Below are 19,328 nucleotides of genomic sequence, written 5' to 3' on the forward strand. Positions count from 1 at the left end.
AGTCCATTGCCCAGCACTCACCTCGTACCTCAGGTAGATTACTTTCTATTTCACTACCTGTGCTTTTTCTTTGATACTCTGTATCCTTGGTGTCTTAGGAAATTTGAAAGGCTTACCGTCTAGGCTACACATGCGACTCTTGTCCGAGTGGCTCCCAGAAGATCATCTACATATTGCAACAGCTTTCTTTCTTCCTGTGGAGCATCTCAGGAATCTGAGTCTTTGTGAGCTGGGTTTTGCACTGCTTTTAGGGCTTTCTTATTTGAATACAAAAATTTTCTGGCTGGCTTCATGGATAGGGAGGCAAAAGAAGGCATCTCTCAGGTCTGAGACAGTAAACCAGGTTAGGTCAGGTGTTAAACAAGTTAGTAAAGTATATGGATTGGCTACTACAGGGTGTAAATTCTTCGTTATCTTATTGACAGCTCTCAATCTAGTACTATCAGTTATTGGGCTGATTTCTTCTCCATCTTTTTTCAGGGGGTACTGCTTAATTCTCACTGGTTGTGTTTCTTCTTTAAGCTTGATTACTATGGGGGGGGCATTCTTCACTCTCTTTGGTACAGCAGAGGCTCATACCTCTGAAAATACTTGTTCTAATATCTACTAATTTCTTTCTTAATTTCAATGGCTGTTAATGTTAAGCTTAACATCTTTATATCATTTGCTTCCAGAGTAACCTCCCCATTTGAGAATTTTTAGCAAACTGGGCATATACAAAAGCTTCTAAGTACACATGTTACTTTAAAGGTTTGCAAAAGTATGCCTTCTCAAACTGGCCAGTTGTTCTCCACACTACAACATAATCATTCTCCACTACAACATAATCATTCTCCACAATAAAGCTTTATTTAAAACTGAATATATGGCTCCTGTATCAACTAAAATTCTACTGTTTTCTTTTTTTCTGGTATCAGTGCCTCTCACAGAGGGGTCTGTTACTTCTTAGTTCTGGATGAAATTGGACTGCTAGGAGGGGGATGGATGCGAATGGGTATACCTTTGGAGCCTGAGTATTCTTCCCTTTTGGGGAGGTCTTCTTCATTTCCTCTTACCTTAGGAGAAGCTTTTAACAAATTATATGTACTCATTTTGTGAGTTGTAATTGCTTTGCATTTCAGTATGATAAACTTTCTCTGACCTCATACATTGCTATCTTATGCTGCATGCTGAACAACACATTTGGTTTGCTTTCTCTTTGCTTTGTTTTTCAAGAGCTAACACCAGTAGGTCAGAGGGAACTCTGAACCCACAGTTACTCTGCCATTCTGGGTGAATTCTTAAAGCAAAAAAACCATCAACATACAGGACTTTATCTCATTTACTTTCTCATTTTAAAACAGCATTAACTGCAATAAGGTATTATAAATCTTCTTTTCTGAGCCGCCCCTACTGGCAGCTTTCTCCCAATGAGCCCTTCCCAAAGGGGCTAGTTCAGGAACCTCTTTGCTCTGGTTAGTTCTCATTATCTCTTTCTCTTTATACTATCTTGTTTCCACTCAAGCCTCACAGTGTCTTTTCTCAGTTTTTCCTCACACCACAGGCCTCCAGGTGGCAGGTATCTCAGGTTCTGAATTGGCTTGATTGGGAACCTTCAATTTACACTTAAGGCACAGAACAGCAATACCAAACACAAACTCTGCATTGCACATAAGGTGCCAGCCTCTCAATGCATTAAAAGCTCTCAGGAATTGCCTGCAGGCTGTTCCGTTCATCACTTTGGCGTGTATCACTTAACCTCTATGGCAGGTTTTCTCAGTCCAAACTTACTATATTACTAGCTGAAGTCTCATGAACTCATTCGTCTCTTTTATCTAAACTCTGTTTTACAAAATCTCAGTCTTTTCTAGTTCTCTTCTCACACAATGTAATTCAAGCATTGTTTCTACTGACACTCATTTTACTGCCTTGCAAAAGGCTGTGCTTGTTACAGCAAAAACTCTGATATGCCCACAAACAAAGACACACACACACACTACTCCTTCTTATCTCAAATTCATGAGAGTCGGGGCTTGAATTGCTGTGGGGGGAAATTCTTGGAATTCCTTTAATTCATTTTACCACAGTTAAACATAAATCACCATACTGTAGCTCTTCTGTGTAAAATGCTACACTTATTGCAAACAAAATCTTAAAATCTCCACAAACACCACTATACAATCTCAATAATCAAATTACCACAATCTCAAGAATCAAATACCACAATGTGGGGGAAGAACTACACAAACTCACTGGGAAAGGGCGTATTTCTCAAAGTGCCCACTTTTCTTAACCTAACACAGCATACAATACTTCAGCATTTACTTACATCAGCTTTCTCTGGTTCTCACACACCCTGGACACAATCAAAATCTTCACTGACGTTTCTCTATTTGTTCAACTTCTCTGCAGGGCACTCCCTGCCCTCACAGCCTACTCCAGCCAGCGCCTCAAGCCTCACCCGGCCGCTTCAAACACGCGTAGAACTCGCCCCCGCGCCATGGGTGAACTCACTTGTTTGCTCTCTCTTTCATACGCCACACACTGGCAGGATTACAAACACATTAACATTAACTACACAATGCATTAACCACACAAGGATGCAGTGTCCCGACGCCACCCACCCACACACCCAGGAGTACACTCGAACCCACCCCCAGGGTGGCCAGCGGCCGCTCTATCGGACAGTGAACTCGCCTCCCAGTCGCTCTATCGTCCGGTCTGCCTGCACGGGCCGAGCACTCGGATGTCTCTGAGCGACTTATTCAGCCTTCCTAGCTCTCTTTTCTCTCAGGGGCCCCCTTAATACGTACTGAATCCTCCCCACACCAGCAGGTCCTTGTCTGTCTGTCTCCGCAGGAGGCAAGCCGAGATGAGCGGAGCTCCTCCGGGAAGATTCCAGGGTGTGCCTAGGAGGGTCCGTTTATCCCTTCTGCCCCTGCAGGGACAGAGACTGTCCCTTCGTGGTGTCCAGAATGTTTTGTGGAGAAAAAAACCAAAACTCTACAACTTTGTGAAAGTTGTAAAGCCAGTATGTTTTTACACCACTGGACGCTTGTGGGACTCGTTCCCCTAAAATCACATGTGTAGCTCTGCGAACTTCAGGTCTCTTTTTATGGCCTTCTCAAATACATATGCCTACAATTTCACAATAGGTTCATACATATTCATTTTACTGATTTCATGTGACACTTGCTACTAATTCTTCAGAAGGAGCTCTTGGGTCAGTTTGCTTTGCTCTGTCTGCTTCTCTCCTCCCCCCTTATCTCTTGTCCTTTGGCTGAAGCAGTCCCTCCAAGCTCAGGCCCTTCAAGAGAACAGGCAGTCAGACTAAACAGCAAGCTACAGACTTAATTCAAAGATGTACATTTCACTGAAATCAAAATGGATTTCTACCCTGGAAAATTTCTACTCTGCCTCACCAGTTGCTGATTCCTTTAAGAGATGGTTGGATATTTATATGAAACAGACCTGAAAACACATGAAAATGTCTAAGACAGGCATCTATGAATTAATTTGTTAAAGAAATTTTCGCTTTGTGTTACTGAATTGATTTCACAAGGATGATGTTCTCATACAAAATGTACCTTCTGGGAATGTTGAAGCTATGGCTATAACTTGCCAGATTTGCCAAGAGAAGCAGATTAGACTTTGGTGGAGGCAGCTGGCTAGGACACAGGTACAAGGAGAACTGAGCTGGAAGACTGAATCATAGCACCCAGGTCTGAACCTGGGCCTGACTGTGCCAGTCCTTGGGGCTGTTGGAGCTTGTGCAGATTCCTGGCTCCAACTGAAATCCTTATTTTGAGCCTTCAGCATAATTATAGCACACAAATGAGCAAGTGTGAGTCCTTGCCTGGGGCTGTGGGGGCACAGTAGACCGGATTTCATGTTGGGTGATCTCTGGTGCAGCTTTAGTCCTCTGTGCTATTTCACATTTCTCTACCAATGTTTGAATTAATCCGCTCACGTTCATCCGTTGTTCTGTGTTGTTTCGGTGCCTGAGGCTGCCTGTGTTTCTAGCTGGCTCTTCTCTTACATGGCCCTTATCCCTAAAGTGAGTGAGTGTTTTTGACCTCAGACTTAGCTCCCATCTATATATTTAAAGGCAAAATGATTTCTCATGCTAATTGGGGTGGGGGAAAATTAGAGCAAGAGAGTTCAAAAATGATTACTGAATATTTATAAGCATTGTCAGTGCATTTGGTGAAACTGGGATGAAAAGGTTTCAAAAAGGTTTCTTATTTCTTATGTGAGGTACTTTGTTGTGCTTCACTTACAATGGTGACTGAAGGCATAAGGCCTGTGGGGCCTGCAAAGACTCCAAATACATTTATTTGTACTGGGTTTAGGTCATATTTTCTGTTCGTGTAATTACTGAGCAGTAATGGGATAAAAGAGCTCACCTATGCCAATTTAAGGTTCCTTTCAAAGTCAGGAGTGATGCTTGGGCAGTGCTTGGACTCTATGGGGAGAAATGTTTTGTGTAAGACTTCTTTAAAAAAAGGAAAATATTAAATTATTATTTGGGGGATGGGTATAAATTTTTTTCCTTTAGTACCAGTGTTTGTTTGAACTCTCACATCCATGGCCACATATTCATACTAAGGCAGGCAAGGAGTTCTGAGTAGGGTCTTTGTCAGCCTGGCTTAATGAGTGCTTTCTGTGATTGCCATTCACTGACTGATCCATTTATGCTGATTTTGGTGACCAAAGAAGGCAGTAACTTGCTATAAATTGTCCTTCTTGTATTTATAAATGATTTTGCTCAAAAGAAAGTTGTTGCACACTGTTATCCCCATTAGTAATTTGGGAGAGGAGCCTTAACAAAAGATTAAAGTAAACTGGTTTTAGGATATTACAGTATTGGGGAGAAATCATTGGAAATGATGCACATAAGTCAGCAGAGGGCTGTAGGTATTCTGCATTAGTGTGAAAGGCAGTATGGGAAGGCTGGGCAGAGATAGTTCCTATTAAAACAAGAAGGGGCAATCCAGGTTGTTCTTAAGCTTTTTGTGGGCACCTTAATATGTATGTAGAGCTCTGTAGTGAGCCAGTAAAATGCAATGTAAAAGACAAGGAGCCAGTAAAATTTTATATTAAAGATAAGCCTTGGAACCAGTGTTCATCTTTATTTTTGTATTGTGTATTACCTCTTAAAACTAGTGACAGACTGTGTATGCTGGACCTCTCCCTGAGAGCCAGATAAAGTATTGATGCCACTGGCAGCTTAATTTGACTTGGGAACTTTCTTATGAATTTATTGCTGCTTCATAATACCTTCACTAGATGAGTTTTTCTGGTCAGGGGATGCTGATGCTTGTTTTCTGTGCTAGCTCTGCCCAAGGTGGTCTCACTTGCTGCAGTTCTAGAATGGGGAATAGTATCTGATTTTAGTCTTTCTGTGGCTTTTCTTTAAACTTCTGCACTGCTTTGCAGCTGATATTGATTTTCTTTGCTTTGTGACAGGCAAAACTGCAGCTGGTGTCACTGTGCGTATTGTTCAAGGCAAGACCAAGAAAGAAGAGCAGTTTGATTTTGTCAAGTAGACAAGATCAGATGGGAGCCATCAGCTCTGGGGAACTATCTCTGCGTGCTGCCCCATCCTAGATCATCCTAAGTGTCTCTGAGGAGCAGGCTACTTTATACCTGGTTTTTCCTTCTCAGAGCAGTTGAAGGCTCAGCAGTGGGATGTATTTTTCTCCCTTTTAGTACCAAGGAATAGTATCTCTCAGGAGCAATGCTTGGGCCTGGCAGAGGAGAATTGTAGCTGCATGTTTACAGCACATCTTCCTAGCAGTGGCATCTAGGGCAGCACACAGTTACTCCCTTTTCTTTCTGGGGAATTACTGTAAGGAGGAGAGTGCAAAAAGGTTGAGAACCATGAATTTAACTTACTCATTTTTATTTCAGTAATAATTACACCTCAATCTCTGTGGTTCAGCAGTAGCCTGAGAAGAGCTAAGATACCTCAGACATATTGGTGCTAAAACTGTGGACAATTTGAAACTTTTCCTGTTTCTTTCTATACCAAATGGTGCATCTTAGCAATTTTCATAGAATTATGCATTGTTAAGGTTGGAAAAGACCCTAAGATCATCAAGTCTATTTTGCTTTCAGTTAAGCGTCTTCCACTGAAAGAGTTTTTCTTTGCTGCATTTAGTTGATCACTGAATTTTTAAAAGTTATTTTCTGGTCCACATCCTTCAGGAAGAGGGTTAAAGACATTTCATTTTTGCTTCAGAAAGTGTTATTAATAACCACAAGGAGGCTGCAAACATGAAGAAAAGAAGGAGACAGGTGGATATAAAATGTTTTGCTCTATTTGCTGTTTTGTATTTGTGATTCTGGTTTTGCTTGTATGTATTTTCCACCAGTACTGTTATACAAATATTGCGAGTAATGAAGTGCTTGTAATTCCTGAGATTCTGGCAGTCATGCCTTGTAATGGACAATATTTATACATCAAAGCAATAACTAAGCCTATTTCTAAATAATCCTCCTCACTTGAATGTTAAAGTGCTTTCCAGTAATTAGTTATCTTACTTAATTGCTAATTTTTTGAGGGTAGGAAGCTTTGCTTTTGTCTTACAAAAAGAACCTGAGCCACCAGGCTGACTGCATTTTTATTCCATGGTACATGATGAGCCTGCTGCTGCCAGAATAGTAATTTTACTCCATAACAATTCCAGCTTTACAGCTACAACATTACAGAGCAGATACTGTTGATGATTCTTCAAAGTTTTAAATACAGGAGATCTGCTTTCATTTCACTTCATTATTTGCACTGTTCATTTCACTATTTGCTCTTTTGCTGTAGCTCCAAATCAAAAGACACTTTCTGGAGTAGCTGATAGTAGGAATGTAAATCCTCCTGTGAGCTGCCTGTGTTCTCCATTTGGTTGGGACCAATAAGTTACTGGCCGGGTAGCAGGAGTCCCTCAGAATTGGAAGTTTCAGTCATTTCTTATATTCACAGATCTCAGTTCAAAATCCTCTTCAAAGCTTGGCATTTTAGGCCCTTTCCCTGGTGTCTGATTTCTCCCAAAGGCATGTTCATTGATTTCAAGGGTTTACTGCAGGGTTTAGATTCTTTCTGAAAATTGCTTGTTTTCTGCTATTAATTATTCACAATCCACAGTGCTGGATCACAGTCTTTCAGGTATTGCCTTACTGAGCTGCCTTCCTAGGTGTCTCCCTCTGGGTTTAATTGATCTGGTGTGAAAAACCATGTGAACCATAAAATATCCGTGTTCCTCAAAGATTACTGGGATAACTGTGGAACGAATGGAATAATCTTAGTCAATCTTATGACTTTGTCCATAAATCTGGTCATTGTTGTACTAATTGTAATTGCTTATGGTCAAACTTGAATACACCAGCTTTAAAAGGTTACTATATGCAATATTGCTTCATGCTAAGAGGTATTAGAAACTGGCCTTATATGGAAAATAAACAGCAAATATCTGTTATTATCTGTTTCCAGATATCTTCAAAATTGCTTAGCCTAATCCTTAAAAGAAGAACATCAAGGTCAATATTTGACTGGATTTGACTTTAATGGTTGATACTAAAATAAAAGGAAGAAAAGTAGCCCGTTTTCATGGAGAGAATTAGAAGGCTAATTGAGCCACAGACAGCAAAGGATGGTAATGGATAGCACACCAGGTTGGATTTCAAGCTGTTACTTGTAATCTGCCTATTTCAATTTTTTTCCCCTGCATTTTTTGAGGCATAGAGTAATGTATTAAGTGTGGGGGAAGGGCCTTTTTGTGGAGAGCCAGATCTATTACCAAACTCTGGATTATGTAAATATTTGATCACCCAGTTGGTAAGATGTGAGATACAACTTTAAATGTAAATTTGCTTTTTAAAACAGTTACCTAAACCCAGACAGAATTTGAATTTTCATAGCTCTGACTCTGAGGATATATACAAAGTGCAGGAGACTTCGGTGGCCTTTACTGTGAACTTTCATAGTCTTCTTTCTCCTTCTGCCTCAGCTGTTGTATTTTTCACAGGTGTGTGGAGCTGAAGCTAAATACTCTGATTATTCACCCAGAAAAACTTTCCTGTCAGCCATGCAGATCAGCTCCAGGGAACCATAATGATTTTGATGAAATCTCCCTAACATTTTATAAACACTTTAGAAGAGGTCTTTTTATCAGAACAGAATGCTTGTTGTTTTGGTTTTTTTTTTAAGTTACTTCATGCTTCTATATCATACAGAATGGAATTTGAACATGAAAATTAAATGCTTTCATTTCTTTGAAAGTAAATGTTTCAATTAACATAAAGAAGTACTTTGAAGAAAAAGAAAATCCATTCAAACTTGCCTCATTTTTGTAATTACTAGATTTTAGACTTTCAGAATTGCCTATTTCCACACTGCTTTCCATGTATAGTAAATTATGTTTGTGGAAGTGTCCCAGATACAGTGATAGATTGACTGGAACAGGAGGTAGTTTCTTAGAAGGTAATTTATAATTATGCGCTGTATGTATATGTATACAGGAACAGAATCTGTTTTATGGCAGCATGATGCTGTTACCTGTATTCAGCCCAGGTTTTCTCAACATTTTTTTCTATCTAGACATCAGCCTTGGTATTTCAGTAAAGAACTTTGAACTCCTGCTAAGATGTTTATGTTATCATGAAGTACAGATAATAAAAAGGGAAGGAACAGGCTGTCATAGCTGTTCTAGAATATCTCTTCTAAAAAGGTATTTTACAGGCAGGGTAGTCAAACCTTTGAAGTCGAAGTATTCATAGCATTAATGTATAACTTCCTAACCATTTTTCAACTTTTACTAGGACTAGCTTAGTTTAAAAATGTGCAGTTAGTTTCTTAGATTTAAATGTTCAACTGGAATGTACCTAATAAGTTCAAATGGGGAAAGAACTGATCATTTGAGATTCAAGTGGAGCTTCCTAATTAAGTGCTGGAAGTGGGATGATGTTCTCCTAACGCTATGTCTTTTAGCCTTCTAAAAGCTAAATGTCTGTGAGCCTTCCAGTTGCTCTCTGCCAGTCATGAGGAGAGAAATGCATTTAATAATGGGAAGCCCTCCAGAGGTGTTTCCTTGCTCCTTAAATATATTGGACATTAAAGGTGCAGAACACTGTTCCCACCTGAACACTGGGCTGTCTGTTTTTTTAATATGCTTTGCATGTTCCATTTTGGGGTGCTCAGAAGAAATTCCAACTCCATTTTTCTGAAAGTGGAAATCTCTTTACTTTCTGCCTTCCATCTTATGGTGTCAATTTGAGTATTTTACAACAGCTCAGCAAAGCATTTATGTAAGGCTGTCTTGGTGAGAGATGCTCTCTGGAGTTTAAAATCTTTTGCAATTAATTTTGTTCTTTTATTCTGGCTTTTTCAGGAAATAGGGAATGCTTCCTCTTGTGATTTGGGGTGCCTGTCAGAAATATAGGCATTGTTGACCTTAAATGTAAGGTGGAAAGAGTACCAAGTGCATCCAAATGAAGTTATGCACTGTAAACCTGTAGCAAACAGCTTTAATGCTGCTGGGTGCACTTCTCAAAGAAACCTTAAAAGTGGCGTTCTCAAGAATGATTTGGGCTCTTTGGTATAACTCTTCATGAGTCTTGTTGTAGATTCCTGAATCACTTCACAGGTTAAAGTTTTCTTGTCATCCTTATTAATAGCCAATAGCTCCATTATTCTTTTTTCCCTCTCTTCTTCCTCAGCTCCCTTTTTTAGAATCTGGATACTTTTTTTATCACAATGGTCTTGCTAAAGCCAGGAGAAGACGCAGCCTTCAACACAAGCTTCGTCTGGAAAAGGACTCCAGGGTAAGTGTTTCATCATTATGTGCACTGTCAGATTTTCTTTGTAACACAGACCATTTTTTATGCGATCAGGGTGATGATCAAATCTGTAGCTATGATTATGGGATTTTTTCCCCCAATGCTCATTTCAAGCTTGGTGGCTTCTATATGCATACACTTACCAAATAGCCTCAGCTTTTATTTTTATTTCACTTTTAGAAGTAGTCATACATTCTCTGAGATGTGTCCTCTCTCCAGTAAGAATCAGTGATGCCAGAGTCTTCAGAACATCTCTGTGCACTCTGTACTGTGGGGAGAAGCCATCTGAGGTACATCTCCTGGTTGTCCCCTCCATGAATCCTGCTACCCATGGGTTATTCAGCTCTGAATACCTTGTGGTATGAATGGTCGCACTTTCTTAGCAACCACCATAGATTCTTTGCTTCTCAGGGAGTAGTATAAACACCAGTTACTAGGAGAGTGTAAGCTGTCAAACTTGAGTAGTTCTTTTAGAGCCTCTTGATTGCAGTTTATGAATGGTGTGCTCAGTTTTCAGAAGCATAAAGCTCTCAGACAGGAGAAAAAGGCCTCTTTTGCGGAAAGCTATGAGCTGGCACTGACAAATTCTTTTTCCTTATATGCAGAGTTTTTGCACCAATTTGATACTGGCCTGAAGTTGGACCAGGTAGCACAAAAAGTATATTTACTGCCCAAAGAAAGTAGGTCAGCCTAAGGAATGACATCATGACAGCAAATAGATTATTTTTTAATCCTTCACTAAGATGTCAATTCACTGCACTGTGAAGAGTGGGAAACAATTTTATTCCAGACAGAATGTGATTGCCAGATTTGTGTTATTGGAACACTTGAGAAGAAGAGAAAAATAGGTAAAATAAGATCGTAATTCTTGTTGTGATACCAGAGCAAGCAAGATCTGATGATTTCCCAGCTTAACTTTCCTGCTTCTGCAGAAATTTCAGGTGATTTCCAGGCCCAGGTTCAACTAGGATGCCCATGGCTGGTGACTTCTGTAGTTGAGAGCCATGTGAGGGAACCACATAGGTTCCAGGTGCTGCCTGCTCCATTGCTCTGTCCCAAGATGCTGATAGTTGCGTGCTCTAGGGTACCTCTTCCTGGTCCCCTTCTGTAAAGAGAGACCAGATACAGGTGAGGGGTTACGAGGCAGAGACGTGTCCAACCTGCCTTGAACGGAAATTCACAGGCTTCTGTTGTTTTGTTTACTAAACAGAGATCAGAAAGTAAATCACTGTGGAAAATCCACAATTAGTGGATACTAATGCAAATGTCCTGAGGTGTTTCTTGTCTCTGAACCACCCAGTCTTGTAAAGTCACTTATGAGAAAATGCATGAGAAAATTTAAGAGAAAAAGTGCACAGTTAAGTCAGAACATTGAAAAGTAGTGGCTGGGTACAGTCACTGTGCAGAGTCCTTCCATATGCTCTTTGAAAATAAATATTTCTATAAGTCTCTGAAAATTTTACAAATACCCGTGATATTTGTAGGAAACCACCAATTCTCACTGCAGCCAAATATTACATGTCTGAGCATTCCTGTACTAATTTCAGACTGGCTGTTGCATTGATGCCTCTAGACTAAGTGTCTACACTGCTGTTAAGAGCAGCTTAAGTGAATCTGCCTTCTCATTCAGAGATGGTCCCTTTTGTAGTCATCTGATACTTGCAGTTTCTATACTTGCAGTTGGCTTCTGTCACATGCAGTGAAATCTCATTTTTCCTGATAATCTCCACCTCATTGTGCTACTGCATATCAGTGGCTCCCTCCTTTGACATCAGGGAATAAAGCTGTGTTTAAATAATTGAGAATATCTGCCATATGAGGAAAAGGATGAGCCTGGGTGAATTCTGACTTCATGGTTTGCACTGGAAAATGGAAGGGGGATGAAGCAATGTTTCATCTCCATGTGTAAAATGACATTTTCTCATCCAGCCTGTCCTTTTGAATAGTCCTTGAGCTCTTATGATACCATATAGCTCAGTTACTTTATGTAATACAGTTTGAGAGCAATTAAAAAAATTAATCTCCCTTCTTCTTTTCTATGTGAAGCCATAAAAATTCCTGTTAAATTTGTGTATATATGGAAACATGAGTTGTGTTGACAGTACTTAATTTCAAACTCTAAAAGTAATTTCAAAATGTAATGGCAGCTTTCTAGACCATTTACAATCAATTTTACTTAGCAACAAATGTCAGCACTGTCATGGTTAATATGTTGATGTGTGAAGCCAATAATAAAATGTTCCTGTTTTCAGGCTAGCCAGGAAGAAAATTACCACCACAAGGCTATAAAAATCACTCAGGAACCGTTACGGTAAATGCTGCTGCAAAAAGTTGCTTGGCCCTACCCAAATGTGAGAAAGTGGGCTGCACTTATTCTGTATACTTTTCACTTTAAAGGAGGTTACAATGCCCAACTAATTTTAGTTACTAGCTTGAAAACAGCACAGATGTTCACTCAATTAATGTTTTTTAATCAAGGAAGTCCCTTGAGGATCCATGTCAGCTTTTCAGGAGTCTAAGACAGATGTCGCAGCACTGTGCGAACAGATTACTGCATCATTTCCATGATCTGCATGTCTTTTAAAATGCTCAAAAATGCTTTGTTGTGTAAAAATTGCTGTATGTTTGAACCAAAATAATTTAGAGCTATGCTACAAACATTACAGCAGTTATGTCATAAACATCACGGCAGTCAAGGGGGTGGAAGCGGAATGATATTGAATTTCTAGAAGTCCAGCAAGAACTATTCTTTGTTTTGAAGAACCATCTCAAATACAGTGGTTTTAACATTATTTAATAGATTCATATTGCTGAAGCTTGGAGCAGTACTGGCAGTGGATGAAGGTACATGTAGTGTTGTAGAACAGTCCTGTTGAACTGTTCAAGAAAAAAATGCAGGTGCATGAGGCACCGTGGCTTTTGCTGTCAGTACTGTCCTTCCAGGGATCCTTACTGTCAAGGTGACAAATTCCACAGTGAACTAAACTGCTTCAAATGGAAGCTGTTTTGTTTAAATTACATTATCTGAGGTATGGGGAACCTTTCAGGAGAGGTCTGCTTTGACTCTTTTGCATCAGTTGCAAATTTCTGTGGTTTCCAGGTGCACTTCTATTTTGTTATTTTAGCTTATATACCTTTGGTGCCAAATGAATTGCAGGGAGGGGAGGGATTCCCTTTACTATTTTTAGATCTTTAAGCTGGAATTCTAAACGAGCTAAGACATTTCAGCAACATCTCCAGCATTCTTCATTTGAAACTGCATTTTCGTGTGCTTTTTTTCTGTTTATTCCCTTAGCAGAAATGTCTCAGATAAAAGGTCAGCCATTAGGCTTTTTTGTCCTTGGAAGACTTCATTTAAGGGGCTGCTCTACTTTTCCCTGGAGCTGCAGACTGAAAAGTAGCCCTTTGACCCGTGGGCGCAGACAGCTGGGAGGAGGTGACAGCAAGGATAAAGGCCCTGGGTGGAATTAAAGCTATGAGGAGCCAGAGTAGTATGGGACCAGGCATCAGTGTGAATGTGAAGAGAGAATAAGTGGGACAGGCTGGAACAAAAGCTCAGAGTCAGCGAGAAGGTAGCATTATCTGGGAGTGGAGGAGTCCATAAGCTGGATGGGACATGGAGGAGCGTGTGCTGGCTGGAGAGACTGGAATCAAGGTATCCACACTGACATAAAATCTGTAGCTTCATAGGTGCGGGTCACAACACAGCCTCAGTGCAAGGGGACCTTTAGAGAGACTTCCCTGTGAATAAGGGGAAATAACAGCTTCTGTAAGACCAAGCTTTGCTTTTAATAGTGAGGGCTAGTGGTATGTTTATCAGTGTGAGTGCCCTGGAAAGGTGAGTCAGAAATACAGAGATACTTCATATTGCCTTGTTTGTTAGTACAGTAGAGGCAGGATGGGAAATGGAGTCCTTTTCTGCTCCACCACAGTTAAAGGAAAACACAACCATGGGATTTGCTTCTGTAGTGGGCCAGTGCTGGCTGGATGCCAGGTGCATGCCAATTCACTGTCACTCCCCTTCCTAGTGGGACAGGGAGAGAAAATATAATGAAGGGTTCATGTGTTGAGATATGGACTGGGAGAGATTGCATCATGGGCAATACAGGCCGTAGGTAGAGATATGAATTGATTTTATTACACTAACCAAATGAGAGCAGGATTATGAACCCTTAAGAACACCTTCCCCCACCCCTCCCTCCTTCCCAGCTCTACCTCCTACTCCAGCAGTGCAAGGAGACAGGGAATGGGGTTATGGTCAGTTCACCACCTGTGGTTTCTTTGGTTGCTCAGGGAGGAGTTGTTTCTCCATGCCACTGTGGGAGCCTTCGCACAGGAGACAGTTGTCCACAAACTTCCAGCCTGAGTCCATCTCATGAGCAGCTGCTGAAAACTGCTGGAGTGTGAGTCCATCCCATGGGCAGCAGTCCTCCCCAAACCGCTGCAGAGTGGGGTCACTCCTGCCTGGGGTGCAGTCCCTCAAGGACAGGCTGCTCTAGCGTGGGCTCCTCTCTCCATGGGCCTCCCACAGGGTGACAGCCTCTTCTCAGGCACCCACAGCTCCTCCACGGGCTGCAGGTGGATCTGTGCATCCCCATGGATCTCCATGGGCTGCAGGGCACAGCTGCCTCACCATGGTCTGAGCCACAGGCTGCAGAGGAATGCCAGCTCAGGAGCCTGGGGTACCTCCTGCCCTGCCTTCTCCTCTGACCTTGGTGTCTGCAGAGTTGTTCCTCCCATATGTTCTCACCCCACTCTTCTCTGGCAATTACAACTGCACAATAACTTTTTTTTCTTTCTTCTTAAATGTATTGCCACAATTTCTGATTGTTCTAGGCTTGCCAGTGGCAAGTCTGTGTTTCAGGGCTTGTCTGCCAGACATGGTAGAAGCTTCCAGCAGCTTCTCACAGAAGCCACCCCTGCAGCCCCACTGCTACCAAAACCTGGCCGTTCAAACCCAGTACAGTTTCATTGTTATTTTCAAAGCTGACTTACCTTCTGGTCTCCTGTATTAGAAATACAGCTGCGGTCTCAGCATTATTATTATGTAAACATTTTAAAAAGTGGTCACATAAATAAAAGGAAAGAAAAAATTTGTTACCTTTTTCATCAATACTTCTGTATTTTTGCTGTTGGTGATTTTTTTCTGTTAGTAGTCTTCCACTGAAGGAGAACGGTTGAAACATAGTTTTTTCCTCTCAAAGATTATTTTGGTTTTTCCAAGTTTTAGATAAAACCATTTTCCTCCCACACAGTCTCTTTTGTCAGACAGCTGCCAAGATTAATCCTGCTCAGGAAAGAAGCTATACTATACAGAGAAGAGCTGAGTCCCATTATTGATATCTTTGTGCTAGTGGATCTGTGATGCTATTGGGAGAATAAGTATGTATGTATGGAGGGAGGAAAGGTTAAATGAAAATCTTCCACTGAGAGTGAGTTTGGTACTTAGATGGTGATTTCTTTGGAAAGAAACATCCCAGTGATGCAAGTTGTTGCATTTCAGAAAGGGATTAGAAAGGGAGACTTGGCTGTGCTAATCCAGGAATCTGAGGAGGGTGGATGCAGAGCTCTTCCAGGGGTATTTAACCAGATGCCCATGGTTATTAGTACTCCCAAACTGCTTGTCTCATGGGACAAGGATAAGAAAGGGGTTGTAAATGCAGAGGGTTTAAGCTTTCAATTGAATCAATCAAAATCTTTCATCTCCTTCCTCGCCTAAGATCCTTAACATGCCCCCTTAATGTGACCGGCTTCTTGTTGTTGATCCTTTATGTGCCCCCTTAATGTGACTGACTTGCACAGGGTTTGGTATTTTGCACTGAATAGTATGTTTGTATCATGTGGTTTGTTCCGTTTTTCCCCAAAGCCCCTGTGGTGGTGGTCTCTCCCCAGGGTGCTCCTCCCCTCACCCCTCCCATCACTTGTATCCCAATGGCTGTGGCTCCTCTCCTCCACCCCTCTTTGCCTGGGTTTAAAATCTCCCACCATCACACAATCAACTTCTTTTTACCTCTCCCTGACCCCCTAGAGGAGTTCCACAATAAATCATGGGGTGGTCATCCCGAGGAGAAAGAGCGCCTCCCGTCTTTTACTTTTGCTCTTGTGAGATTGAGAGGGACCAGGGATCCAGAGCTAGCCAGATTGGACCCCAAAGGTCTCAGGATCGATTTCACAGCTTATTTGTGATTGGACCCTTGCAGCCTGTGAATGCAGAAGTGTCCTCTGTCCCACTCCCAGGCAGGGGTTGTCCAGTGCTGCCAGAGCTTAATTTTTCATTCATGGGTCCTCTTTAACAGGGAGAAAGAGGGATGGATGGCAGCTTGGGAAGAAGCAGCACAGCAGCCATTAGCAATGGCAGCACAATGTAAGTCAATTGTCAGGGCCTTTTCCAGGACATTAGTGACAGGTTTTAGCTGGGCTTTTGTCTTGTTCTCTTAGGTGTCAGCACAAATCTTCCCCTTTGCAGAAATTAAAATCTGCCTGATAAGGTCAGGAAAACCCAGTTTTCCTCTGTAGTTCTCTAGCCAGTGTGTAATGCAGTGCTCTGGGGACACAAGGACTAGGAGCCATTGGAGCTTTCCCTTGTTCAGACCTTTGTATTTGCTGTGGAGCTGTAACTTGTTTCTCTAGCCTTCTGTTACTGAAGGCAAATAACATTCTGTCCCTGGAGCAAAACAGTAAGAGCAATTAACAATTTGGTTTTTTTAAATGGCAATTCTTGGCATTTTTCCTCCTGCTCCATGCCCCACATCTTAATTTCTCAGATTCCTGACCAGTTTGATTTCCTGGTAAAACAAATAAAAGCTTGGAAGGTATCCCAAGATGCTTTTTCCATCTGAGAAGAAAGCTGGTTTGCTTCTGAAAGCAAAAGGGCAGCAGCAGAAGAAAGGGTCATCCCTTGACCAGTTCCCCCTTGTAATCCTGCTGTTGACACTGTGAGTGAAGGGAAAAAACTGCACTGTTTGTTCACCACAACAGGGATCCCAGATTCCTACAAAACCTTTGACTTCTGTGGAGCTAAACATGATATAAATTAATGTAATGTCCAAGATTTGCCATCCCCTCTCAAATCTTAGATGGAGGCTTCAGGTTCATCATCCAGTTCTCTGCCATGCAAGGAGGTTTGTGTGTTGTGGAGGAATGGCTACAGGACACAGGTCACATAGACCTTCTCTTGTTAGCTGACCAAGGACTGGGAAAGTACTGAACCCAGCTTATCTGAGTTTCTGCACCTGCAAAACATTGTGTCCTTGAGCATAACTGTGGTATGATAACAAGCCGTGAGAGAGAGAGGTGAGAAACAGAAATGTAAGTTCTCAAGAATGAGGAAGAGCTGATATTGTAGTATTGGTTAATATATTGCCTGGCTTACAGAATATGCATGAGCTTATTACTGGTTGTGAATAAATGTCTGGTGCTTTATCAATAAAGGGAGCTTGCTGATCCTCACATTGAGTGTCCCAAGTCTTCCCTCACCCTGACAAATGGCGCCTGAACAGGGACCTTACAGAAGGTGAAACTGCGAGCCACGGTCCGGTGCAGATCCATGTCGGTCCTGATGCAGCATGGAAGGCAAAAAGAGCAGGTCTGAGCAGGTCTCCGTTGCCCCAAGTGACCTTATAGAAGAGCTCGGCCGACTGAAAGCTGCCAATTTCCTTGCAAGGGCTGCAACAGTGCTGACGATTAGATTAAAAGGTAATAGAGAGACAAGCAGTTTATAACCTTTTAAAATGCTTTTTAGAAAAGCGGGGATTACAGGGTATAGACCTAGCAAAAGAACTCCTGGGATTGCTTGCATATGGAGTTGCAAAAGGGTGTTTTATTGATCCTAACCAGGTGTTTGAAGAGTTAGAGGGGTGTAGATTTGGAGCTAAATTATGGCAGGCGGTGCTAGATGATTGTAAAACTGCAAAAAAGTTGTCTAAAACATGGCGGATAGTTGCTGATGCCTTAAAACAACATCAGGCTGAGCAAAAAGTTGCTCAGGCAGCCTCCGCTCGACTGGGAATGCCTGTTTCTAGCAGGAATAGCGGGGCCTCAGCGTCCACATCTTCTTATGCCCTTCCCCCAGCAACTAACACGGTGTATCTACCAGTGGGGATGACCTCAGCCGCAACCGCTCTTCCCCTCTGTCTGCGCTACCGCTTGCTACGGGGAATTGCTTTCCCCTCCGCTTCCTCTGTGCCTCCGCTGGCCGTGGGGGATTGGCCCCCCCCCCGCTTTGGCTGGAGGGGATGGCAGGGAAGATCCACTATATGGAGTTACTGTAGAGGAGCTTATGGGGGCAGGGGCATACCTAAGGACAGAGGTGCAAGCGTTAATCGGACCCGAGAAGCTGAGGGAGGCTATGCGGTTGGCCCAGGTGGGGCTCGGTTCGCCCAGGTGGGGCTCGATAGGGTGAAATCCCCAGGGCGTATTCCCTCATACATGGGAATTAAACAAGGAAGAGAAGAGCCATTTAGGTTGTTTGTTGACTGAGTGGCGAATGCTATTCAGACAGCAGGGTCCCTGAATATATGCACGGAGCACTATTAAAGCAATGTGCCCTGCAAAATTGCAACTCTGCCACTCGAAGTATACTTGTCACACTCCCTGGTACCTGTACTGTTGAAGAAGCTTTAGAACGAATGGCTCAGGTACCGGTGGGGCCGCGGGCTATGTTAGTGGAAGCAGTAAAAGAATTTGGAAGTAGTTAAAAGGAACAGGCACAGGCGGCACAGAATCAGGTGTTGGCGGCCCTTGCTCCCTTGCAAGCATTGGTAAATCGGCCTCAGGGAAAAGGACTCCGCTTTAGAATCGCTGGCTATATGAATTGTCTGGTGCAGGCGCTGCCAGTCCAACACACACAGAGTCACCCTGCCGTCAGGTCTCGGGAGACGGGAAGCCCAGCAGGAGGGGTCACCCCATATTGACACAAGCGGCTGCCCAGGATCCGAGCGCCTTCCCAGCACAAGTGCCTCCTCCCTCCACCCCGCAACCCATGGAAGCCTCGGCTTGGACTTGGCAACCTCAATAGACTGTACCTTAATAGACTGCAAGCCGCAGCGTATCCCCACGGGGATTAAAGGTCCTGTTACAGCAGGCAGACAATCAGTGGGGGCTTTATTGATTGGACGCTCGTCTGCCAGCATGGTGGGACTTACTATTATTGTTGGACTAATTGATGCTGATTATCCAGGAGAAATACAAATAATGGCACAAACGCTATTCCCACCGTTGTTCATTCCAGCTGGATCACTAATTGCTCAATTGATTCCTTTGCCTCAGTTAACCGGAGGAACTTTACCACTGGGCGAGCAGCAACATGGTGAGGGTAGTTTTGGCTCTACAGGAACAATGGCTTTGTTAACAGTGGACTTAAAGCATCGTCCTAAAAAACATATTGACGTTCAGTATCGAGGTCACACCATCACTCTGATTGCGGTCCTGGACACCAGCGCAGATGTCAACATCATAGAGACGCAGAAATGGCCACATCAGTGTCCCACCCATGTGGCAGGTGCTACAGTGGCAGGAGT

General features: G+C 42.5%; 1 protein-coding gene across 1 annotated transcript in view; it reads left to right on the forward strand.

Annotated features, from left to right (window-relative positions):
• PCSK2 (proprotein convertase subtilisin/kexin type 2) overlaps positions 1-19,328 on the forward strand; it is a gene marked incomplete at its 5' end in the record, with an annotated part of 109,369 nt that overhangs the window by 12,033 nt on the left and 78,008 nt on the right. Inside the window, one exon of the mRNA XM_084202012.1 lies at positions 9,691-9,795. Coding sequence (XP_084058138.1) covers positions 9,691-9,795 — 105 coding nt within the window. The remainder of the gene's footprint in view (positions 1-9,690; positions 9,796-19,328) is intronic.

This window comes from Fringilla coelebs (genome assembly GCF_963513975.1).
Source record: "Fringilla coelebs genome assembly, chromosome: 3".
NCBI classification, from domain to species: domain Eukaryota; kingdom Metazoa; phylum Chordata; class Aves; order Passeriformes; family Fringillidae; genus Fringilla; species Fringilla coelebs.